Here is a 26,375-nt window from a genome sequence, read left to right as displayed (position 1 = left end):
CCCCATGTCACCGCTCTGAGAGGAGCCCAGCAGTTCTTTCTGTCACTTCTGAGCACGATGTGCTGGTTCTCGCTCTCCTGGGGGGCATTCCCAAGACCTCTGCCCTGTCCTGAGGAACAGCTTTAACTTCATGTAAAAACCACAAATGAACCTTCTTTTCCCTGTCATTTTCTTTTTCAGAGAGTGACGGTCTTCAAAATGAGGACTCGGGGAAATTTCAGGTTCTATATAGGAACTCCAAAATTTGAAGGAAAGAAGATTTTGAGAAAGAAATTATTTTGAAAGTATGTTTACACCTAACTGATCCTGTTGACAGTGTTTCCAAAATAGTGAACACTTTGAGAAGATTGTATTTATGGTGAAAGGAAACAGGACTAAGGATGAGGCCAAAGACTTTTCCTGCCACCACGTACTCTGGGAATGGCCGGCAGCGGCTGCAGGAGATCCGCGAGGGGCTGAAGCAGCCAGCTAAGGCCTCGGCTTTGGGGCCGCACGGGGGCCCAACCAGTGATGCTACCCTGGACCCCAAAGTTCTGGGGAGCAAGGACACTGCCAGGCAGCAGCAGATGAGAGCCACCCCCAAGTTTGGACCTTATCAGAAAGCGCTCAGGGAAATCAGATATTCCCTGTTGCCTTTTGCCAACGAATCGGGCACTTCCGCGGCTGCAGAAGTAAACCGGCAGATGCTGCAGGAGTTGGTGAATGCAGGATGTGACCAGGTGGGTCCCGTTCTCTCTCTGCTTCCCTGGGCAGGGCCAGTGAGCAGTCCATCGCAGCCCGGAGCTTTGGGCAGCTACTCAAGGGCTGTGAATTGCTTGTTGCTCCAAGAGGTGTTTCTAGGTTAAAAACCCAAGGACCTGCTGTGCACCATTGAACTGTCCTCTCCCGTGTCTCCAAGACAGTCTAGCTACTTTGCCTTTTTGGGCAAGACTCTGAAGTTTCTAAACTCACCTAAAATTGACCTCATGTCTACTTTCTATTCAGTGTTTTTTGGTTCTGGGGATTGAACCCAGGGCCCTGTGCATGTACTTTACCCCTGAGCTACATCCTCAGCCCAGTTCTGTTCTGAAAATGAGAGACAGGCATGTTTATGCACATCTGTATTTCTAGTACTTGGGAGACTGAGACAGGAGGGTTTCAGGTCTGAGGACAGCTTCAGCAAGTAGTGAGACTCTCAGCACCCTAGTAAGACCCTGTTTCAAAACAAACAAAAAAGGAGTACAGGTGTAGCCCGTAGGTAGAATGCCTTTGGATTCAATCTCCAGTCTCTAGTACCATAAATAAGTAATAAATAAATAAGATGCAAAAGAGCCCAGCATGGTGGCATATACTTCAAATTTCAGGTATTACTTGGGAGGCTGAAACAGGATTGCAGGTTAGAGGCCAGCCTCAGCAACTTAGCAAGACCCTGTTTCAATAAAAAATAAAAATAAAATAGGGCTGGGGGTGTAGCTCTCCCCCCATGGTCAATCCTCAGTAACATGTACATACATGCACACAGTGTATAGTGTTATAGGAAATGTAGCTATATGCAGAAAATAAGCAAAATTAGAAAAGGCTTGAGAAATTGTCAAAATGTGATAGCAGCGAGAAATTGTCAAAATGTGGTAGCAGCATGCTGTGCATTCTGAGTTGCTGAGAAGTAAAGGATATAGTAACAGAGGGGGCGTTAATTAGACGAAAATACATCACTTACAGCTATGTGTAAATACCTGAATAAAATACAAGTTGAGGGGCAGGACTGTATCTAGTGAAGGTAACGTCCATCCAGGTGTAAATGTAAATTAGTAAACCATATCTAGCAAAAGTATAGTTGTGTTAATAAAATGACATGGTGAAAGCTAGTGTTTTCTATTTCTATTTGTCATCTTAAAAATCACAGTCACAGCTGGGTGTAGCGGTGCAAGCCTGTATCCCAGTACTTGGGAGACTGGGACAGGAGGATCGCAGGTTTGAGGACAGCCTCAGCAAATAGTGAGACTCTCCTCAACCTAAAGAGACTATTTCAAAATCAAAATAAAATAGGGCTGGGGGTGTAGCTTGGAGGTAGAATGTCCCCAGTGCCACATAAACACACACACATACACACACACAAGTCAGTCACATGAAGTGGAAATAAACTATTTCTGCTGCCTTGGAAAATCAGGCTTTCCTGTGCAGAGCGCAGCAGAATGTCATGAGCACTTGCTGCTTCCTAGGAACAACCCAGGTATCTCCCCTGGCGCATGGTGGCAGGTGCAGGCCAGCAGTGCCATCTTTTGTCTCCGTCCTCTTGTGGTTTATGACTGCAGAACTTAACCCGCGGGTAGCACCTCTCAGCGAGGTGTTTGTGGAACAGCCCTGCTGTGGTGCCTGGGCTTCCTCGACTCTGGTGGGACTCACGGGGCGTGGGGATGTGCGCCACCGAGCACTGTGGTGTGGAGTTGCACTGTGAAGCACAGCCATGGGAGCAATGTGGAGTGCAGTGTTCTGGGGTGGCAGTGGGCAGGAGGCGCCACCTGTTCCTCATGCTGTTCCCTGACCAGCAGGACCCGGTGGCTCACAACAGTGGGAAGGGCTGTCCTGTGGTAGCATGGCAGTCATTTGCAGAAGCGCTTTTCAGCCAACAGCTGAGCTTGGAGTCTACAAATCAATTGCAAAGGAAGAGGCAGCCAGAGCCCAGGTGTTGTGCGGGTCGATTTAAGCTGTAAGAAAAAGAAACAAGCGGAGGTGGTGTTTTAATCAGGGAAAATCTATTTGCGATAATTAGATTGCAAGGAATAATGAAGCTCTTTTCTTTTTCTGGTACTGAGAATTGAACCCAGGGGTGTTCTACTTCCAAGGTACATTGTCAGCGTGTGTGTGTGTGTGTGTGTGTGTGTTACTAGAGATGGAACCCAGGGGCATTCTACCTATCTACCTATATGCTATGCCCCAGCCCTATTTTGTTGGTTATTTATTTATTTATTTTGTGTGTGGTACTGGGGATTGAACCCAGGGGCATTCTACCTTTGAGCTACACTCCCAGCTCTATTTTTATTCTTTATTTTGAAATAAGGTCTCATTAAGTTGCAGAGGGCCTCACTAAGTAGTTGAGGTTGGCCTCAAAACTGTAATCTTCCTGTCTTGACCTCCCAAGTACTGGGATTCCAAGCATGTGACACCACGTCCACTTTTATTATTTTAGTTGGAAACAGGGCCTCACTAAGTTGCTGAGGCTGGCTGCAAACCTGCGATCCTCCTGTCTCAGCCCCCAAGTACTGGGATTACAGGAGTATTCCACTACACCTGGCTATGGTGCTGTTTCTACTGTGGTTAAATACAAGTACAAGAAAATTAACGATCATTATACCAATAAAGTTCCCGTGAGCATTTGACTTAACGTTGATTGCCTATAGGCTGCTTGGTGTCTAGTGTTGCTTATAACTTAAATTGTTGCTCTCCACCCTTCTACCTCCGGGCTATACTCCCAGACCTGTTTTATATTTTGTTTGGAAACAGGGTCTAAGTTGCTGAGTGCCTCACTAAGTAGCTGAAGCTGGCTTTGAACCTGTGCGATCCTCCTGTCTCAGCCTCCCAAGTACTGGGATTATAAGCATGCACCACCACGCCCGGCTTACAGTTTTTATATATTAGGCTTTACCCATGTTAGCTATCTTTATTTCGTTAGTGGTGTATTTGGAAGGAGCCATTTTTCATAATTACATTTTTCTAATTGGTGATTTTCTTTTCTTTTTTCTTTCTTTTTTTTTTTTTTTTTGGTACTGGGGATTCAATCCGGTTGCATTCTATGCCAAGCTATATCCCTAGCCCTATTTTATTTTTATTTTGAAAACAGGTCTCTCTAGGTTGATGATAGTCTCACCACTTATTGAGGCTGTCCTTGAGAATGGACTCAGCTGCTATAGCAGATCCCTGGGCATGGGGCACATCACCCATCAGTAGAAGAAGGACCTGACCTGCTCAGGGCACATGCCTGGAATGCCAGTACCTGGGAGTCTGAGACAGGAAGATCACAAGTTTGAGGTCAGCCTCAGCAACTTAGCGAGACCCAGTTTCAAAATAAATAAAGCCTGGGGGTGTAGCTTGGTGGTAGAATGCCCCTGGATTCAATCCACAGTAACACACACACACACACACACACACACACACACACACAAGAAAAAAAAGAAAAAGAAAAAGGGCTGCTGGAGCTAGGCAGGATGTGGCCAGTTCTATAGCATGGTCAGGACCTGGAGCCTTCTGCTTATCAAGCAGTTTCTGTCTTAGCGTGCACTGGGGGTGCGTCTAAGCCAACATGCACTGGTCGAGACCCAGGGCCTAAGATCCTTGGAAGAAAGGAAGATGGCTCTTGTTAGAAAACTGGTAGAAGCTTTGTGCCGTCTCACATGCTTGTAATCGGAGTGTTTGGGAGACTGAAAAGGAAAGATCTCAGGTTTGAGGCCAGCCTCAGAAACTTAGACCCCACTTCAAAATAAAAAGGGCTGCAGGTAGACTGCCCCAGGGTTCAATTCCAAATGCCAAGAAGTTACTCCTGCTTCATGTATTGTCCTACAAACCTGAAAGACTGCCTTCATGGGTGCTGGCACACAGTTGGTCCACTGACATGGTGGCTAAACCCCAGTGTCCCGCATCATTAGTGAAGCAGCTGGATAGCTGGGTTCAGGGCACTGTGACTTATTTTACTAGATGATACAGTTATTGTTCTCTTACCAGTCTTGAGGCTACTGGTCCCTATTCCCAGGGAAATCACAGGGAGACTTTCTAAAATCCAGGGAAGGTGTGTGTCCTTGTAGGCTTGATATAAATTTGTCTGATTATAACACTAAAATAATTTATCATGTGATAGAAAAAAGATTGTTTTATACAAAAGTAAATGATTAATGGTGAAAGTTTTCCTAGCAAGTAAACATTCAATGTATATCTAAAGCAACTTGTTTTTATTTTTTTGTAGTACTGGAGATTGAACCCAGGGGCATTCTGTGTGTGTGTGTGTGTGTGTGTGTGTGTGTGTGTGTTACTGGGGGGTGGAATCCAGGGGCTTTCTACCTCTGGGCTACACCCCCAGACCTATTTTTATATTTTATTTGGAAACAAGGTGAGAGTCTCACTAAACTGCTGAGGCTGGCTTTGAACCTGCGATCCTCCTGTCTCAGCCTCCCAAATACTGGGATTACAAGTGTGTGCCACCACGCCCGGCAACCCAGGGGCAGTCTACCTCTGAGCTACACCCCCAGCCTATTTTTCTATTCTCAGCTTCCCCAGTACTGGGATTACAGGCTTGCACCACTACTCCTGACTTTGAAGCAACTCATTTGGTTTATAAAAGCTTTGATTCAGCAGGAAAACCTTCAGAAAACAGGTGGCATTCCACTTCTAGGAGCCCCAAGTATGTGGCCCTGCTGAGCAGAACAAATGTACCCCATACCACAGTGACTTCAGTCAGCTTCAGAGTGACTTACAGGAGGCTGCCGGGACCTATGTATGGCTTCATCCACTTCATCATCTGCCTCTGTGCCAGAGGGCCTCATTTAACTTTGCCGTTTTGGTGTTTCCAATTTTTGTGGTGTTTTAGGCTAGAAAGAGGCCAACTGCTGCAGCTGGGAATCTGTTGGCAGATCTTGACGTAGCTGCTTCCTGCCTACCAGGTTTGCAACTCTACCTTTGAAGATCCCTAGTCTAAAGAGAAATCAGACCCTCTTCTTTCAGGATTTACACAGTTAGATTCTTCCCCAAGGCAGAAGCCATAAACTTCTTCGCCTCTGTCTCTCCTTCCCTTGCTTCTTATGTACTCCCTCACCCATTCTGTGGCTCAAGCATGATTTGGAATGCCAAGTGTCGAAGCACATCTAATTATCTTTGCTAGCTGAGCGTGGTGGCGCTCGCTTGTAATCCCAGCATTTGGGAGGCTGAGACAGGAGGATCATGGTTCGCAGACAGTCTCAGCTACTTAGTGGGGCCCTCTGCAACTCCGTGAGACCCGGTTTTAAGATAAAGAATAATAACCAGTGGTTTTGTTTTGTTTTGTTTTTGTGGGTCTGGGGATGGAACCCAGAGGCATTTGACCTCTGAGCTACACCCCCTGCCCTATTTTTTATTCTTTATTTTGAAACCTGGTCTCACTGAGTTGCGGAGGGCCTCACTGCACACTTGTAATCCCTGTGCTTGGGAGGCTGAGACAGGAGGATCGCATAGGTTCAAAGCCAGCCTCAGCTACTTAGTGAGGCTCTCAGCAACTTAGTGAGACCCTGTTTCCAAATAAAATATAGAATAGGTTTGAGAGTATAGCCCGGAGGTAGAAAGCCTCTGGGTTCTACCACTAGTACCACAAAAAAAAAAAAAAAGAAAGAAAGAAAGAAAGAATAAGCCGGGCGTGGTGGCACATGCTTGTAATCCCTGCTCTTGGGAAGCTGAAACAGGAGGATCGCACAGGTTTGAAGCCAGCCTCAGCTACTGAGGGAGGCTCTCAGCAACTTAGTGAGACCCTGTTTCCAAATAAAATATAAAATAGGTCTGGGAGTATAGCCTGGAGGTAGAAAGCCTCTGGGTTCCACCCCCAGTACCACAAAAAAAAAAAAAAAGAAAAAGAAAGAAAGAAAGAATAAAAATTGGGCAAAGGGTGTAGCTTGGAGGTCGAATGCCCCTGGGTTTCATCCCCAGACCCACACACATAAAAAATTAAAATAAAAAATAAAAAAATAATTATCTTTGCTTAATAATGGTCAAAGCTGGGCATGTAGGTGTATGCCTATAATCCCAGTACTTGGAAGGCTGAGACCGGAGAGTCCCAGGTTTGAGAACAGCCTCAGCCAAGTAGTGAGACTTTCATCAACCTAGAGAGACCCTGTTTTAAAATAAAATAGGGCTGGTGGTATAGCTTGGAGATAGAATGCATGCAGGAGATTGTTCCAGGACACCCTGCCCCACCCGTGGGTACCAAAGGCCAAGATGCAAAAGTCTCTTATATAAAACAGCACACCTAAGCCGGGCGTGGTGGCACACGCTTGTAATCCCTGAGTTTGGGAGGCGGAGACAGGAGGATTGCGCAGGTTCGAAGCCAGCCGCGCTGGCTGAAGAGACCCTGTTTCCAAATGAAAATATAAAATAGGTCTGGGAGTGTAGCCTGGAGATAGAAAGGTTTCCAGCAATCCCAGTACCACCAATAAATAAATAAATAAATAAATAAATACAGCAATAAAATACAGCAATAAATAAATAGATAAATAAATAAAACAGCACACCTGCCTGTATCCTAGTCCTTGGGAGGCTGGGAAAGGAGGATAGCAAGCTTGAGGACAGCCTCAGCAAGCAGTGACACTATCATTTATCAACCTAGTGAGACTATTTTAAAATTAAAATAGAAGCTGGGCGTGGTGGCACACGCTTGTAATCCCAGCATTTGCTTGTAATCCCAGCATTCGGGAGGCTGAGACCTGGAGGATCACGGTTCGCAGACAGTCTCAGCTACTTAGTGAGGCCCTCTGCAACTCAGTGAGACCTGGTTTCAAAAATAAAGAATAAAAAATAGGGCAGGGGGTGTAGCTCAGAGGCCAAATGCCCCTGGGTTCCATCCCTAGATCTGCAAAAAAATAAATTAATTAATTAAATTAATTTAAAATAGGGCTAGAGGTGTAGCCGGGTGTGGTGGTGCACGCTGTAATCCCAGCATTTGGGAGGCTGAGTCCGGAGGATTGTTCACAGACAGTCTCAGCTACTTAGTGAGGCCCTCCACAACTTAGTGAGATGCTGTTTCAAAATAGGGCAGGGGGTGTAGCTTGGAAGTTGAATGCCCCTGGGTTTCATTCTCACATCTGCAGCATATAAAATATAAAAAATAGGTTGGGGGTGTAGCCTGGAGGTAGAGGCCCCTGGATTCCATCCACAGGTTCAAAAAATAAAATGAAATAAAATAAACTAGGGCTAGAGGTGTAGCTCAAAGATAGAATGCCCCTTGGTTCAATCCCCAGTACCACAAAAAATAAATAAGAAATAAAAATAGAATAGGGATAGGGCCGAAGCTTAGAGGTAGAATGTCCCTGGGTTCAACTTTCAGTACTAGAAAAAACAAATAAAATAGTGTAGTAGCCAGGCGTGTGTCACATGACTTTAGTCCTAGTAGTTGGGAAGCTGAGATAGGGGGATCCCAGATTCAGGGCCAGCCTGAGCAACATAGTGAGACCTTGTTTCAGAATAAGGGCTGGAGTGCAACTCAGTAGTGCAACTCCATTGGGTTTAATCCCTAATACTCCCTCCCACACATACACATAGTAGAGTGTTTCTTCGAACTTATGTATAGCCTTTATTCTTTAAATCCCTCTCAGCTGGGCATGGTGACACACACTTATAATTCCAGAGTTGGAAAGCTGAGACAAGAGGATCACAGGTTCAAGGACAGCCTCAGCGAGTTAGTGAGATCTCACCAATCTAGCAAAACCCAGTTTCAAAAAACAGAATTTTAAAAAGGGCTGGGGTGTATAGCTTGAAGATAGAAAGGCTCTGGGTTTAATTCCCCAGTATCTCTCTCACACACACACACAAAAGATCACCTCTATATTTTATTGTTTAGGGCATAATGACAAAAAAGTCTGTATATATTCAGTACCGATATAATTGGTTTTAGAATATTTTTTATTTTAGCTGGGCATGGTGGCACACGCTTGTAATCCTAGTATTTGGGAGGTTGAGACAGGAGGATCTGCCAGCCTCAGATACTTAGTGAGCCCTTCTGCAACTTAGACCCTGTTTCAAATTAAAAAATCGGACAGGGGTGTAGCTAGGAGGTAAAATGCCTCTGGGTTTAATCCCCAGCACCCCAAAAAAAAAAAAAAAAAAAAAAAAGAAAAAGAAAGAAAGAAAGAAAGAAAGAATACTTTAGATTCTGGGCCATTTGATTCTATGGATGCAGGACCTGCAGACACAGAAGGCCTACCATATGTACTGGACCGAGAGCTGTGAATTTTGTCTAGAACACAGTATGTTTAAAACTCGAAGTGAGCCGGGCGTGGTGGTGCACACTTGTAATCCCAGCATTTGGGAGGCTGAGACCAGAGGATTGTGGTTCATGGACAGCCTCAGCTACATAGGGAGGCCCTTTGAAACTCAGTGAGACCCTGTTTCAAAAGAATAAAAAATAGGGCAGGGGGTATAGCTCAGAGGTCGAATGCCCCTGGGTTCCACCCCCAGCCCCCCCCCCCAAAAAAAAAAAAACAAAAAAACCTCGAAGTGAGGCCGAGCGTGGTGGCGCACTCTTGTAATCCCAGCATTCAGGAGGCTGAGACCGGAGGATCGCGGTTCGCGGACAGCCTCAGCTACTTAGTGAGGCCCTCTGCAACAGTGAGACCCGGTTTCAAAATAAAGAATAAAAATTAGGGCAGGAGGTGTAGCTTGGAGGTCGAATGCCCCTGGGTTCCACCTCCAGACCCGCAATAAATAAATAAATAAATAAATAAAAACTCGAAGTGAATTTCTTTTCTTTTTCTTTTCTCAGTGGTGCTGGGCCACTGAGCTGCAATCCAGCTCTCGAGCAGTTTTTAATGTCAGTCACTGCTTCTGCACATGTTGCATGTGTCTTGTGTTGGGCCAGGGACACGGCACGCGTGTGGCCTGCCCTCTTGGAGTCTCCACGGGTGGCTTATCATCTAGTCGTACTTTGTGTGTGTGTGTGGTACTGAGGGTTGAACTCAGTGGCGTTCTACCTCAGCTACACCCCCAGTCCTATTTGTATGTTTTATTTGGAATTAAGGTCTTACTAAGCTGTGGAGGGCCTCATGAGATTGGGGAGGCTGGCTACGAACCTGCAATCCTCCTGTGTCAGCCTTACCATTACTGGGATTACAAGAATGTACCACCATGCCCTGCTGGTCGGTACTTCTTTCCAAAGCCCACTAACTTGCTATAAAACAAACATGGTCTTAGAAGGATTTAGATCATCCCAGCTGGTAAAAGAATTTTGCACGTTACTAGTGAATTCCTGCAAAAGGAATTTTCGGGTTGGGGATTTAGCTCAGTGGCAGAGCACTTGTCTGGCACATGCAAAGCTCTGGGTTTGTTCCTCAAGCCTAGAAAAAATATTAAAATGTATTAAATACAAAACAGCTGGGCGTGGTGGCGCACACTTGTAATCCCTGCACTTGGGAGGCCGAAACAGGAGGATCGCACAGGTTTTAGTGAGACCCTGTTTCCATATAAAATAGAAAATAGGTCTGGGAGTATAGCCCGGAGGTAGAAAGCCTCAGGGTTCCACCCCCAGTACCAAAAAAAAAAAAAAAAAAGCAAAGAAAGAAAAGAAATACAAAACTATAGTTAAAAAATAAAAAAGGGGATTTTCGTTTGGTTGGACTTCCGTCACGCAACAGACGTTGTTTCTATTTTTAAGCATCGGATTCCGTCTTTTTTTTTTTTTTTTGGTGGTACTGGGGTTCCTGGAAGCCCTTCTACCTCCGGGCTACACTCCCAGACCTACTTTTTTTTTTTTTGGAAACAGGGTCTCTTAAACAGGGTCTCTTAAACCAGAGTGGCTGGCTTCAAACCTGTGCGAAACTCCTGTCACAAGCGTCGCCACCACGCCCGGCCATATTCCGTCTTTGCTCAGCCCTTTGATACTTGTTTTGTTGCTCAGAGTGCAGCAGTGCTAGCTGCAGAAACCGAGTTTAGCTGAGAGTCCCGTCATTGCAGCATGGTGGCAAAGGCAGGACCCAGGAGTGCTGCTGGGGAATGTGGTCTTAGCCCTGCCTGGCAGCCTGAACCTGCCGGTGGCACCTTACGGCACGGCTCGTTGTCTGCGAGTACAGGCCATCAAGTACACTTGTCCTTGCAGATGTTGCCTCGTGCTGCCTTTGTCCTGCATACTTGAGTCAGCTGGCTGCAGCACAGGACCACAGTGCTGTGGCTTTGGCCTGATCGCCGCCTTGTTTTCTTTAGTTGGTGTGTTTTGGAACTGGAGTTGTGTTCACATAGCTCGTGTGGCTTGAGAAGACAGCTGGTTACTGTCTCCTGTTTTCGCTCATCTGATGGTGAACAAGAAGGAAAGTGGCTGGATTTGGGAGCGTCCCTTCTCCCATCTAGGGAGTGACCTGGAAGCACTGGTGTTCCTCTTCCCCTGACCCTGACCTCATGGTGTCCTGTTCTTGTTTTTTTTGTTGTTGTTGTTTGTTTGTTTGTTTGTTTGTTTTGGTTGCTTTGTTTTTGTCTTTCTGAAGAATTGAGCCCAGGAGCATTCTGTCTCTGAGCTGTACCCCCAGCCCTATTTTACTTTTTATTTTGAAACAAGGCCCTGCTAGGCTAATGAGAGTCTCACTACTTGCTGAGGCTGTCCTTGAATTCGGACCCTCCTGTCTCAGCCTCCCAAGTACTAGGATTACAGGAGTGCACCACCACAACATGTTCACCCTCAATCCTTTTACTTTTTGGTTTGGAGATAGGGTCCTGCTAGGTTGCTGAGAGTCTTACTGTGTTGCTGACACTGTCCTGGAACCTGGGATCCTGCTGTCACAGCCTCTCAAGTGCTGGGATTACAGATGTGTTCCACCATGCCTGGCTTTCTTATTTCATCTTTTCATCTTATTTATTTGTTTGGTTTTGTGGTACTGTGGATGGTGTGTGTGTGTGTGTGTGTGTGTGTGTGTGTGTGTGTGTGTGTGTGTTACTGGGGATTGAACCCAGGGGACATTCTACCTCCGAGCTACACGTCCAGCCCTGCTTTCTATTCTTTATTTTGAAACAGGGTTTCACTGAGTTGCAAAGGGCCTCACTAAGTAGCTGAGGCTGTCCTCAAACTGCAATCCTCCTGTATCAGCCTCCTAAATGCTGGGATTACAAGTGTGTACCACCATACCCAGCTTTTCTTCTTTATTTTGAAACAGGTAGTCACCAAGTTGCAGAGGGCCTAATTTAACTGCTGAGGCTGGCCGAGAACCTGTGATCCTCCTGTCTCAGCCTCTCAAGTACTGGGATTACAATCATGTGCCACCATGCTCAGTTACCTCTGAGCTATACTTCCAGCCCTTTTTTATTTTTTTATTTTGAAACAAGGCTTCACTAAGTTGTGGAGGACCTCACTAAGTAGCTGAGGCCGGTCACAAACCTGTAATCCTCCTGTCTCGGTCCCCCAAATACTGGCATTATGCCACCATGCCCAACCTTATTTAAATTTTTTTTTTTTTTTTTTTTTTTTTTGCGGCACTGGGGATGGAACCCAGGGGCATTCTACCTCTGAGCTACACTTCCAGCCCTATTTTTTATTCTTTATTTTGAAACAGGGTCTTACTGAGTTTCAAAGGGCCTCACTAAGTATCTGAGGCTCTCCGTGAACCACAATCCTCCTGTCTCAGCCTCCCAAATGCTGGGAATACAAGCATGTGCCACCACTCTCGGCTTCCTTACTTAATTTTTAAATGAACTATACAAATTTGGTGGGAGGACAAGAAAAAAGATGTTTCAGAAATAAGTAAAGAGAAGACTCCAATGTAAATGTGAAAGAGACATGAACAAAACAACTTGATTCAGCCCTTCCTACACAGGCCAGGACTTTCGGCCAGTATAGCCTTCCAGTTGCAGCCTCCCAGTGACCCCATGGTTGTACTTCCTGCCTGCTTCACATTTTGTCTACAGCAAATAGAACTCTTGCCATGGGCTTCAGGATTAGCAAAAACTAATTTCTACTTTTATTAGGCATAATAACTAGTATCCCTCAAACCAAATAGTCAGCAGTTCAGGAAATGGGGATAATTTTAGGTATCTAGACTGGGCAGCTATTGAAGTTATGAGGGGCAAACACAGGACACAGTTCCATACCCTGGTGCTGCAGATCAGTGCGAGCAGACCTTGGCCCCACCCTCCAGCCAGCTGATCTTCCTAGGCCAACTGGGCTAGCTAGAGCTTTTAAGTATAAGAATGAGCAGGGGGTTTGGATGGCTGTCCTGTTCCCAACACTCACAGCAGTGCCTCCTGCTGTGTGGTTATTGACCTAATGATTTTGCAAACCTACCTTTTTCCTTCCTGCCTGCCTACCTGTGCTACTGGGGATCAAACCCAGGGGCATTCTACTCTGAGTTACACCCTGACATTATTCATTCATTCATTTATGCTGTTGGGGATTGAACCCAGGGTTATTTTATCTCTGAGCTACATGCCTTACCCTATTTTATTTTCTATTTTGAAACATAGGGTCTCACTAAGTTGCAGAGGACATTGCTGAATTGCTGAGTCTGGCCATGAACCTGAGATCCTCTTGTCTCAGCCTCCCAAGTCCTGGGATTATAGGTATGCACCACCAGGCCTGGCTTATTTTTTATTTTGAAACATGGTCTCAGTAAGTTTTTGCATGCTAGCCTCGAACCTGTAGTCTTTCTCTCTCAGCCTCCTAAGCACCAGGGTTGTAGGAGAGCACCACCACGCCTGGCTGTGTTGTTCACGTTTGAGGGTGTTTCTGCCGCCCTCTGTAATGGTGTATCCTTGTTAGTAAGGATCCTTTTCCTCCTGCTGTGGATAGTCTTGAGAGCCACTGGCTCTCCTCCCTGTGATTTCTCTCCCTCCAGCACTGGGGCAGAAACAGAACATGTGAGTGTGCGTGCGTGCGTGCGTGTGTGTGTGTGTGTCTGTTACTAGGGATTGAAACCAGGGGAATTTTATACTTCAAGCTAGACCTCCAACCCAGTTTTTTTTTTTGTTATTTATTTATTTATTTATTTATTTATTTATTTATTTATTTATTTATTTTGGTAGTCCTGGGGGTGGAATCCAGGGGATTTTCTACCTCTGGGATATACTCCCAGACCTATTTTCTTTTCTTTTTTTTTTTTTTTTTTTTGGCGGGTCTGGGGATGGAACCCAGAGGCATTTGACCTCTGAGCTACACCCCCTGCCCAATTTTTTTATTCTTTATTTTTTATTTTTTATCTTTTTTTTTTTTTTTTTTGAGGGTCTGGGGATGGAACCCCGGGGCATTTGACCTCCGAGCTACATCTCCTGCCCTATTTTTTTTTTCAATTCTATATTTTTAAACAGGGTCTCACTAAATTGCGGAGGGCCTCACTAAGTAGTTGAGGCTGTCCGTGAACCACAATCCTCCAGTCTCAGCCTCTCAAATGCTGGGATTACAAGCATGTGCCACCACTCCTGGCTCTCCCAGACCTATTTTATACTTTATTTGGAAACAGGGTTTCACTAAGTTGTAAGATCCTCACTAAGTAGCTGAGACTGGCTTTGAACCTATGCGATCCTCCTGTCTCAGTTTCCCAAGGGCTAGGATTACAAGCCTGCGCCACTGTGCCCGACTCTATTTTTATTTGGAAATGGGGTCTTACTAAGTTGCTGAGGCCAGCCTTGAACCTGCAGTCCTTCTGTCTCAGCCTCCCAAGTACTGGGATAACAAGCATGTGCTACCATGCCTAGTTTAAGAGCTTTTTTGGTCCTGGGGATTGAATCCAGAAGTATTCTACCTCCAGGCTATACCCCCAGCTTGATTTTATTTCTTATTTGGAAACAGTGTCTCACTAGGTTATTGAGAGTCTTGCTAAGTTGCTGAGGCTGGCTTTGAACCTGCAATCCTCCTGTCTCAGCCTCCCAAGTACTGAGAAAACAGATGTGCACCACCTTGCCAGGCTGACAGCTCCTTTTTCAAGTGCTGTCTCCATAGCATACTGTTAGGGTTTCTCTTGTGTTGGGAAAGCATGGCTCTCTCTCCCTCCTTCAAGGAGGGCTCCTAGAGTCTTGCCTCATGCTCCCTCTTTGGTGGGACCGAGGTCACATTGTTGCTCACTGCTGCCTGCAAAGGTATCCTGGCGTTCCCTGAGCTCTTGGACACAGGGCCTGACCCAATCTGAATTTTTTTTTCTTTTCTTTTCTTTTTTTTTTTTTTTTTGAAAACAGTGATGGTTTCTAGTGAAAATGAGACACATGATCACTGTCTCTGGATTTTGTGGATTTGTTTATTTTTTGGTGAATTGTACAAGCCAAATTGAAGAACATTTGGTATCCTTAAAAACAGGAACATCTTGGTAGGAGCAGGCTCCAAAGGAGACTGAGCCCTGCCTTGGGAAGCTCCTGTGTGGGCCCAGATAAGCCTGGCTCTCCACTGCCACAGGGGAGATGGCCTGAAGGCGGGGGGATGGGGATTGGTGGGAGGCCCCTGGGGTAGATCTTATGACCTGAACAGCAGGCCAACTGTGTGCACATACTAGTTCATGCACACGCACTTGCTGGCTGGTAACCAGTAATGCTTCTTCATTTGACACTGCAACTGAGGAGGATGCATACCATTAAAGATTGACTTGTGCTTTTTTTTAATTTTTTTTTTATTGGTGCACTGTATTCATATATCATAATGGAATTAAAAAAAACTTTTGTAGACATACATGCACACATCGCCCAGTTAGCCCCTGCCCAATCCCCACCCCATTCCCTCCCCATCCCTCCTTCCCATGCTTGGCTTAGTGGTTGACATCTAGTATTATAGCAATTTATCCAAAATTAACAATGATAATCTCACATAACAGTTTCATTTGTCTGATACCAAGCTTTTGATGACTTAAAGATAACATTTCAATATTTCTTTTTGCTTTCTTTCTTACCAGAGAATATTTTTTCTTTCTTTTTTTTTTTTTAGGTGAAACTATCATACATTTATTTATTTATTTTTCAGAGAAAATCTATCCTAATATGGAATATGGACTCTAGGTACCCAAAACGATCTCAAAAAAGAACAAAGGTAGAAGATGTATATTTTCTGATTTCAAACCTTATAAAGCTACAATAATTGAAACAGTGTAGTACTGCTATAAAGGCAGATATATAAACCATTGGAGTTAAATAAAAGCCTAGAGATAAATTCTTCCATATATTGTCAAGTTATTTTTGACAAGGTTTCCACGAACATTTGGTGAAGGAAATAATAATCTTCTAACTAAATATTGTTGAAAAATAATTACATGAAAAAGAATAAAATTGTACCCTTACCTAACACTATATACAAACATTAACTCAAAATAGATAAAAGACCTAAATATAAATCTTAAGACTATAAACTTTTAGAAGAAAATCTGGGTCATAAAACCTCACAACATTGAAATTGGCAGTGATTTCTTGGATATGATTTCAATGGCACAGACAACAGAAGGGTAAACGAACTCCCTAAAAAAAAAAAAAAAAAAAAAAAGACAATGTAAACAGAGTTAAAAGTTACTGATAGAATGGGATAAAATATTTCCAAATGCTATATCTGAAGGTACATTAATATTCCAACTAGAAATCCTAAAAATTAGCAACAATAAAAGCAAACAATACAATTTAGAAATAGGTAAAAGACTAACATAAATAATCTCCAAAGATAACCAATCTTAGTTGTCTGTTGGTTGGAAAATCTTGTTTCTCTGGTTCTGGTGTGTGTTACCTATTTCTTCTTTGTAGTTAATCTCTTTGAGTATTTTCTCTAGTGCTAGTTTTGAAGACATAAATTCCTTCAGTTTCTGTTTGTCATGGAAGCTTCTTATTTCCCCATCTAATTTGATAGAAAGTTTTGCTGGGTAGGAAATTTTTGGCTGGAAGTTATTTTCTTTCAGAGTTTGGAATATGTTACTGCAAGCCCTTCTGGCTCTCATGACTTGGTTTGGGAAGTCTGGAGTGATTCTAATTGGTTTGCCTCTGAATGTCACTTAGCCCTTTGCTTTTGTTGCCTTTAAGATTCTCTGCTTGGCTTCCACATTGGTCATTTTGACAATTATGTGGCGTGGGGATCCTCTTCTACAATCCTGTCTAAAGGGAGTTCTAGAAGTTTCCTGAACCTGTGTATCGACCTCTTGGTCTATGTTTGGAAATTTTTCTGCTATTACTTCCTTGAAGAGATTGTTGATCCCTTTGGTTTCACTTTCTTTTCCCTCCTCTATTCCAATTATTCTTAGGTTAGCTCTCTTAAAATGGGCCCATATTTCTTCAAGGTCAGATTCCTGCTGTTGGATTTTTTTTCTAAATTAGAAACTATGCGTTCATTTTTGGAGTGATCATCTTCTAGGAGCGAGATTCTATACTCCATGTGGTCTAATCAGTTGTTTGTACTTTGAATTGAGGCCTTTACTTTATTAATTGCATCCTTTATCTCATTTTGGCTCTCTCTGAATTCTTTTCGAAACACCTCTGTTATTTCTATAGTTATTTTCCTGATTTGATCTAGAAATCTCTGAATTTCTGTTTTATCAGGTTCTGAAGTTGTGGGGTTGTGGGCATTCATTGCTCCATTGTTATTTCTCTTTCCCATGATTTCGGGAGTTTGTGCCTTCTATGGGTCACTACGACTTCAGTTAAGGTGCTCTGGATCTCGAGTCTGTGGTATCTCAGTCACCACTACTCCTTTACTGGGTTGTATCACAAAGTCTCAGACCCAGGGAGTCAATCGAGGCTGCTTTAGACCATGGGGGCTGCCAGGTTGGGCATTCTCCTGCGGGGAGTTGTGACTATGGTGTGATATCTCTGCCACCGCCACTCCCCCATTGGGTCAAGTTCCCTGGGAGTTCAGTTCTGGGATTTCTCCTCTAGGGGCCGCAATTTGACTCACTGTTGTTGAGTGCGCTGATGGATCTGTAGTGGACTCGGTGAATTCACTGCTGCTTCCGCCGGTGGCAATATGGCACCACTGGCACGCCCTCAGCCGTGAGGCTGGCGTATTTCTTCTCTGGTTTTGAGCTCTGCTCTGAGTCCCTGCAGGGTGTGCTGAGCCCAGCCCCTGGGAGCTTTAGACGCTCCCTGCGCCGAAAAATCTGCCAAATTCCACCCGGCTGATCCGCAGTGGCTCACCTCGGCTCACTGTTCGCCGCTCCTCTCTGGAACCTGGTGGGCTGTTGAGTGCGTTGGTCTGGTGCTGTCCGGTGAACTCACCGCTGCCACTGGCAGTAAGGCACTGCTGCCGCGTCCTCGGGCATGAGGCCGGCGTATCTCCTCTCTGGCTCTGAGCTCCGTTTTGAGTCCCCCTCCTCTCTCTGACTTGTGCTTTTGTAAGCTGGGCATGGTGGTGCAAGTTTGTAATCCCAATATTTGGGAGGTTGAGAGAGAGAGCATCAGAGATTCAAGGACAGCCCCAGGAAGTAGTGAGACTTTCACCAATGTAGGGAGACCCTGTTTTTAAAATTAAAAAAAAAAAATAGGGCTGCGGGTATAGCTCGGAGGTAGAATGTCCCTGGGTTCAATCCCAGTATCCCAGTAAGCAAACAAAGAAATGATTTTGTATGTTATATTCTATTAATTTTCCTTTGTGTGTATGTGTGGTGTTAGGGATTGAAGCCAGGTTCATTCTATCTCTATGCTACACTCACAGCCCAATTTTATTTCTTATTTGGAAACAAGGTCTCACTACATTGCTCAGAGCCTTGCCAAATTGCTAAGGCTATCTTCAAACCTGTGATTCTCCTATCTCAGCACCCTAATTACTGGGATTATGGGTGTGCACCACCACACCCAGCTTGTTTTCATGACTTTACACATTTTGTGTGTGTGTGGTATTAGAGATGGAACCCTGGGGCCTTCTACCTCTGTGCTATACCTCTGACCTATTTTATATTTTATTTGGAAACACTGTCTCACTAAGTTGCTGAGAGCCTCACTAAGTAGCTGAGGCTGGCTTCAAATCTGGGTCATCCTCCTGTCTCAGCCTCCCAAGCACGGGGATTACAAGTGTGATTCACCATGCCCGGATTTGGTTTTCATTACTTTAGAAAAATGGAGTGTATTTTTCTTGAAATGAGATTGGACATAATAACTGCAGCTACACCTAAGAGGTTAGCATGCCTTTAAGAACAAAAGCAGACTGGGCATAGTGGAGCACACCTGTAATCGCAGTACCTGGGAGAAACAGGAGGATCACAGATTGGAAGCCAGCCTCAGCAACTTCAGAGACCCTGTTTCTAAACAAAAATCACAAGGGTTGGTGGTGCAGTTCAGTGGTAGAGCTCCCCTTGCAATCCCATGTACCCACCCGGGTGGGCATGGCTCAGCAGGTATCTGCCCCATGTGGTGTCGGCTGAGATTTGCATGGCTCATCCTCCTGAGAACTCTGTGGGCTGCATACACAGGTGCTTTGCTGGCAGTGGGGGTGGAACTCTGAGGTGGACTGGAGCTGCAGGGCCAGCAGGGTTTCTCCAGTCCCAGGGACCCATAGAAGGGGTGTAGAGGCAGCCAGCCTTTTTATGGTAGACTCAGATTTCTGCCTTCAGTTCTCTTTGGCCTGTGTCTTGGCCACTGCAACCTCTTCCTCCTCCTCTTACTTTTTTTTTAAGTCCTAGGGATGGAACCCACAAACTTTCTACCTCTGAGCTAGACCCCATTCCTTCTATATTTCTTTCAAAATAAGGTTTCCATAGGTTCCTGAAGGTCTCACTAAGTGACTGAGGCTAGCCTCAAACCTAGACTCTTCCTGTCTCGGCCTCCCAAGTACTGGGATTCTAGGTGTGTGCCACCACGGCCTCCCTGCCCCTTCCTTCAACATGTTAGAGTATACCTCTGCTCTGTTCTCCCCTTGCATCTGTGACTCGTCCTTGTGTTAGGACCCAGCCACCCAACCTTGTCCACATCTTGGCATGAGTGAAAGTTGTTCATACTTACACAGCAGACTGAGGTAACCTGAAAGGTGGGAGCTGTGTGTTGAGGTCTGCTAAGGAGTTATTACCATGTTTGGGGGTGGCAGGGGGTGGAACCCAGGGGCATTCTACCTCCCAACAACATCACCAGCCCTTGTTTTTTTTTTTTTTTATGGTACTGGGGATTCTGGAAACCCTTCTACCTCCGGGCTACACTCCCAGACCTATTTTATACTTTTTTTAAAAAAATTTGGAAATAGGGTCTCTTAAGCCAGCGCGGCTGGCTTCAAACCTGTGCAATCCTCCTATCTCCGCCTCCCAAGCGTGGGGATTACAAGTGTGCACCACCACTCCCGGCTTTTTTTTTTTTTTTTTTTTTTTGAAACAAGTTCTCATCAAATTTTTGAGGACCTCACTAAGTTATGGAGGTTGGCCTTGGACCCACAATCCTCTTGTCTCAGACTCCCAAGTAGTGAGATTACAGGCATGTGTCACCAAACCCGGCCCTATTATATTTCTTTATGGTGAAAAGAATATAATATAAAGTATTAGAGCTATCAAATACTGAATCCACAGTGGGAAGGGGTGCTTGGTGTGTGCCTGTAATACCAGTAGTTGGGAGGCTGAGAGAGGAGGATCGCAGGTTTGAGGATAGTTTTACCAACATAGACTCTCAGCAACCTAGCAAGACCCTCCTTTCAAACAAAAATAAATAAAATAAAGGGCTCGGGGTATAGCTCAAAGATAAAATGCCCCTGAGTTCAATCTCCAGTGCCATAACTGACTAAATAAATAAATAGCTGGGCATGGTGGTGCACACCTATGATCCTAGTACTTGGGGGGCTGAGACAGGAGAATCACAGGTTAGAGGACAACCTCAGCAAGTAGAGAGACTTTTCAACCTAGCAAGACCCTGTTTCAAAATAAATAGTAAAAAAAAAAATAGGGCTGGGGGTGTATCTCAGTATATAATGCCCCTAGGTTCAATTCCTAGTACCACATATACAAATAAATAAACAAAATGAGCTGGGTGTGTTGGTACATGCCTATAATCCTAGTTTGGGAGGCTGAGACAGGATCACAGGTTTATGGCCAGCCTTTGCAATTTAGCGAGGCCCTGCTTGCTTCTAAAAAATAAACTAGAGAGCCAGGCGTGGTGGCGCACGCTTGTAATCCCAGCATTCGGGAGGCCGAGACCAGAGGATCACGGTTCGCGGACAGCCTCAGCTACTTCGGCCCTCTACAACTCAGTGAGACCCGGTTTCAATAAAGAATAAAAAATAGGGCAGAGGCTGTAGCTTGGATGTCAAATGCCTCTGGGTTCCATCCCCAGACCTACAAATAAATAAATAAAATTAAATGGGGAAGCCAGGCGTGGTGATGCACTCTTGTAATCCCAGCACTTGGGAGGCTGAAACAGGAGAATCCCACAGGTTTGAAGTCCGCTTTCTGTCCTGAAGGCTCAGGTGCCAGCTCATGGCCCATGTGTCCTTGTTGCCTGCTGCCCTGCCTCTCCCAGCTCTTGTACCAAGAGCATCTCAAACTCTGTGTGCCCTGGGCTGTCCCTATCTAACTTCATACTTCATATCATCCATGTCCCCATTCTTTTTTTGTGTGTGTGGGTCTGGGGATGGAGCCCAGGGGCATTCGACCTCCAAGCTACACCTCCTGCCCTATTTTTTATTCTTTATTTTGAAACAGGGTCTCACTAAGTTGCGGAGGGCCTCACTAAGTAGTAGCTTAGGCTGTCCACGAACCGCGATCCTCGTCTCAGCCTCCCGAATGCTGGGATTACAAGCGTGCGCCACCACGCCTGGCTTCCCATGTCTCCATTCTAACACTCCCAGGACTTCACGAACTGCGAAGCCCTTAGCCTAGTCTGGCCTTGGTCAGCACTCCCTGACCGTGTTTCCTGGTGGCCCGAGCACAGGCCTCTCTTCCTGGTCCTCTGCTCTGACCGGTCCGTCTGCTATGAGTACTTCTCTACCTAGCTTGCCACCCGCCCAGAGGCCACCTCTCCCTTGGTTGGAAGGGAGCTGTCTCCTCTTACCCTCATCTACTCCTCCTGTACCTCTCTTCTTGCTCACGTTCAGCCTACAAGCAGGTTTTTTTTTTTTTTTTTCTGGGTCTGGGGATGGAACCCAGGGGCATTCGACCTCCGAGCTATACCCCTTGCCCTATTTTTTATTCTTTATTTTGAAACCGGGTCTCACTGAGTTGCAGAGGGCCTCACTAAGTAGCTGAGGCTGTCCGCGAACCGCGATCCTCCAAGTCTCAGCCTCCCAAATGCTGGATTACAAGCGTGCGCCACCACGCCCAGCTACAGGCAGTTTTAAGATCCCTATCCTGCCTGGGCATGGTGGCACATGCCTGTAATCCCAATACTTGGGAGGCTAAAACAGGAGGATTACAGGTTTGAAACCAGCCTCAGCAATTTAGTGAGAGTCTCAACAACCTAGCAAGATCCTATTTAACAATTAAAAAATAAACCAGGTGTGGTGGCACATGCTTGTAATCCCAGTATTTGGGAGGCTGCAACAGGAGGATCTCGCAGGTTCGAAGCCAGCCTCAGCAACTTAGTGAGGCTATCAACAACTTAGTGAGACCCTGTTTTTAAGTAAAATATAAAAAAAAGCTGGTGGCTCACACTTGTAATTCCAGCATTTGGAAGGCTGATACAGGAGGATCGTGGTTTGCAGACAGCCTCAGCTAAGTGAGGTCCTTTGTAACTCAGTGAGACCCTGTTTCAAAATAAAAAAGAGCCAGGTGTGGTGGTGCACATTTGTAATCCCAGCATTCAGGGAGGCTGAGAGAGGAGGATCACAGTTCAAGGAAAGCCTCGGCTATTTAGTGAGGCCCTTTGCAACTCAGTGAGACCCTGTTTCAAAATAAAAAAAATAGGGCTGGGCTTGTAGCTCAGTGGTAGAATGCTCCTGGGTCCCATTCCTAGTCCTGCAAAATAAATAAGTAGATAGATTGAGCTGGGCGTGGTGGCACACGCTTATAATCCCAGTACTTGGGAGCAGGGACAGAAGGTTCGAAACCAGCCTCAGCTACTTAGGCTCTCAGCAACATAGTGAGATTCTGTTTCCAAATAAAAAGTGAAATAGGGCTGGGAGTGTAGCCCAGAGGTAGAAGGCCCCTGGATTCCATCCCCAGTAACACACACACACACACACACACACACACACACACACATGTAAATAAATAAATAACAGCCAGGCCTGGTGGCACATGCTTATAATTCTAGTACTTGAGATGCTGAGACAGGAGAATTGCAAGTTCTCAATCAGATTCAGCAACCTTGTGAAGCCCTCCACAACTTAATGAGGTCCTGTTTCTCTTTCTTTCTTTTTCTTTTTCTTTTTCTTTTGTAATACTGGGGATAGGATCCAGGGGCATTCTACCTCCGAGCTACACGCCCAGCCTTATTTTTGGAATAGGGTCTTACTGAGTTGTAAAGGACCTCACTAAGTATCTGAGGTTGTGATCCTCCTGTCTCAGCCTTCCAAATGCTGGAATTATAGGCCTGGGCCACAATGCAGGGCTCCCAGCCCTATTTTTTATTCTTTATTTGGAAACAGTGTCTCATTAAGTTGCAGAGGACCTCACTAAGTTTCTGAGGCTGGCTGCAAACCTGCTATCCTCTTGTCTCAGCCTCCCAAGATTTATTACAAGCGCATGCCACCACATCCAGCATGAGGTCCTGTTTCAGACTAAAAAGTAAAATAGAGAGCTGGGCGTGGTGGTGCAGGCTTGTAATCCCAGCATTTTGGGAGGCTGAGACAAGGTTTGTGCTTCAAGGACAGCCTCAGCTACTTTGTGTGGCCCTTTGCAACTCAGCAATTTATCAAGACCCTGTTTCAAAATAAAGAATTAAAATTTAAAAATAGGGTTTGGAGTATAGCTTGGAGGTAGAAAGCCCCTGGGGGTCTATCCTCAGTACTGCAAATAAATAAATAAATAAAATAGAGCTAGGAGTGTAGCTCAGAGGTAGAATGCCCCAGAGTTCAATCCACCGTAACACACACACACACACACACACACACACACACACTAAAAAATTAGGAGGTTAGACAGGAGAATAACAGGTTTGAGGACAGCCTCAGCAAGTAGTGAGACTCTTGTCAAGCTAGTGAGACCCTGTTTCAAAATAAAAAATTGAGCCCAGGGGTGTCCTACCTCTGCATTTCAACCTCAGCCTTTTTAGTTTTTTAATTTAATTTAATTTAATTATTATTATTATTTTACAGTACCTGGGATGGAAACCAGGGGCATTCTAACTCCAAGCTATCCCCCAACCTGATATTTTATTCTTTTTTTGGGGGGGGTTGGGGGATGAAACCCAGGGGCATCGACCTCCAAGCCACACCCCCCTGCCCTGTTTTTTATTCTTTATTTTGAAACCGGTTCTCACTAAGTTGCAGAGGGCCTCACTAAGTAGTTGAGGCTGTCTGCAAACCGCAATCCTCCTGTCTCAGCCTCCCGAATGCTGGGATTACAAGCGTGCACCACCACGCCTGGCTTATTCTTTATTTTGAAACAGGGTCTCACTAAGTTTTGGAGGGCCTCACTAGGTAGCTGAGACTGGCTGTGAACCCGGATCCTCCTGTCTCAGCCTCCCAAGTACCGAGATTACAGGCATGTGCCACCACACATGGCTAAATTTTTTGTTTTGAGACAGGGTTTTGATATGTTCCTGAGGCTGGCCTTTAATTTACAATCCTACTGTTTCAGCCTCCCAAGGACTGGGATTACAGGCATGTGCCACCATGCCCAACTTGTTCTCTTTTCTTCTTCCCAATAGTCAAATCCCCAGGGCAAGTTCTTACTGCTCTAGCCGACACTGTGCATTGTATAAATAGTGGACATTCAATAGGCTTTTTTTTTTTTTTTTTTTTTTTTTGGTGGTACTGGGGTTCCTGGAAGCCCTTCTACCTCCGGGCTACACTCCCACACCTATTTTATATTTTTGAAACAGGGTCTCTTACGCCAGCGCGGCTGGCTTCGAACCTGCGCGATCCTCCTGTCTCCGCCTCCCAAGCGCGGGGGATTACAAGCGTGCGCCACCACGCCCCGCTTTCAATAGGCATTTTATAAATGATGTTTTAGATTTTGAAACAGGGTCTTGATAAGTTGCTGAGGTCCTCACTAAGTTGCTGAGGCTTGTTTTGAGCCTACAGTCCTCCTGTGTCAGCCTCCCACACTTTGAGATTACAGGCATGACGCACTACCATAACCGGCTGCAAAAGACTTTTTTTTTTTTGGTGGTACTGGGGTTCCTGGAAACCCTTCTACCTCTGAGCTACCCTTCCAGACCTATTTTGTATTTTTATTTGAAAACAGGTGGCTTCAAACCTACGCGATCCTCCTGTCTCTGCCTCCCAAGCATAGGGATTACAAGTGTGCGGCACCACGCCCGGCTGTAAGACTCTTAAGCAGCTGTCCACTTCTCTCCAGAGCATGCCAGCTGGCCCTAGAGGTAGCCTGGGAGTGAGCTGGGATTCAAGCCAGGTTGTCTCACTTCTACTGCTATTTTCCCACTAAACTTGTCAGGTATCTGGTTCATTCTGAAGTTACCAGTGCAACCACAGAAATTCTGTACAGAGAAGAACTTCTTTCAGATTCACCTTCAGGATCCACATGCAGTCCTGACACCGGCTGCAGTCTTTAGTGTGCTGTGCGCTACGCTCGTCCCCAGATACCTGTGAATTCTGAGAGCCATCTGCAGCCCCTTGTGGGTCCCAGTAGCTACAGAGGGGCCACAGAGGGGCCACAGAGGGGCTGAGTGTTGCAGCACAGCCAGGCACATGGAGGAAAGGAGCTCGGTGGCTTTGTTCTAGAGTGATGGTGGCGTGCTCTTACCTGCCTACGCTTCCCTCCCAGGAGATGGCGGGCCGGGCACTCAAGCAGACTGGCAGCAGAAGTATTGAAGCCGCCCTGGAGTACATCAGCAAAATGGGTTACCTGGACCCGAGGAATGAGCAGATCGTGCAGGTCATCAAGCAGACCTCCCCAGGTGAGTCCAGCCCAGCAGCATAGTGGGGAAGGGTTCTGTCATGAGTGAGCAGGGAACAGTGTGCAGGGAGAGGTCTGACTGGGCCTTGAACAACAGTCTCTTAGCACTCACCCAGTGCAGCTAATGGGGAGCTGAGCCTGCTCTGTGCTGGGAGAGGCCTTGGAGAGCCCAGGTGGAGATCATGGGGTTCATCTGGGTACTCACCCACCCCATCTCCCTTCCTTTCTTTTTAAAAATTTTTATTTGGAGGGTAGTACTGGGTGTGGAACCCAGGGGCTTTTCTACCTCCAGGCTATACTCCCAGGGGTCTCACTGAGCTGCTGAGAGCCTCACTAAGTAACTGAGGCTGGCTTCGAACCTGCGTGATCCTCCTGTTTCAGCCTTCCAAGTGCTTCCAAGTTGTAAGCATGCACCACCACACCTGGCTCCCTAAATTTTTTTATACTGGGATTAAATTGAACCTATGGGCATTCTACCACCAAGCTACACCTCCAGCCCTTTGATTTTTTATTTTGAAACAGGGTCTCACTAAGTTACTGAAGTTGGTCTCAAACGGCCAATCCTCCTGTCTTAGCCTGCAACATCCTGGGATTATGGGCATGGACCACCACACCCAGCTCACCCCACTCCTGTCTCAAATAACCTGTTATATTATAAAACATCCAAAACTTTGGCAAAGTGAGAGTAAAAGTACTCTTTTTACTTCCTTTTGAGCTTGGGGAGAGGCATTTGAAAAGGGAGGCTTATCCACGTGTGCTGACACTCATCTCTTATTCCAGTACTTGGGAGGCTATGTTAGGAAAATTGCAGGTTTGAGT

The 26,375-nt window shown here is 45.6% G+C and overlaps 1 protein-coding gene across 1 annotated transcript in view; it reads left to right on the top strand.

Annotated features, from left to right (window-relative positions):
* Positions 1 to 380: 380 nt before the first annotated feature.
* LATS2 (large tumor suppressor kinase 2) overlaps positions 381 to 26,375 on the top strand; it is a gene marked incomplete at both ends in the record, with an annotated part of 41,872 nt that continues 15,877 nt past the window's right edge. The window contains 2 exons of the mRNA XM_080689419.1: positions 381 to 719; positions 25,425 to 25,557. Of these exons, the coding sequence (XP_080545545.1) occupies positions 381 to 719; positions 25,425 to 25,557 (472 nt within the window). The remainder of the gene's footprint in view (positions 720 to 25,424; positions 25,558 to 26,375) is intronic.

This window comes from Muscardinus avellanarius, assembly GCF_963383645.1.
Source record: "Muscardinus avellanarius genome assembly, chromosome: 2".
Taxonomy (NCBI): Eukaryota; Metazoa; Chordata; class Mammalia; order Rodentia; family Gliridae; genus Muscardinus; species Muscardinus avellanarius.
This window is presented reverse-complemented; position numbering and strand designations above follow the sequence as displayed.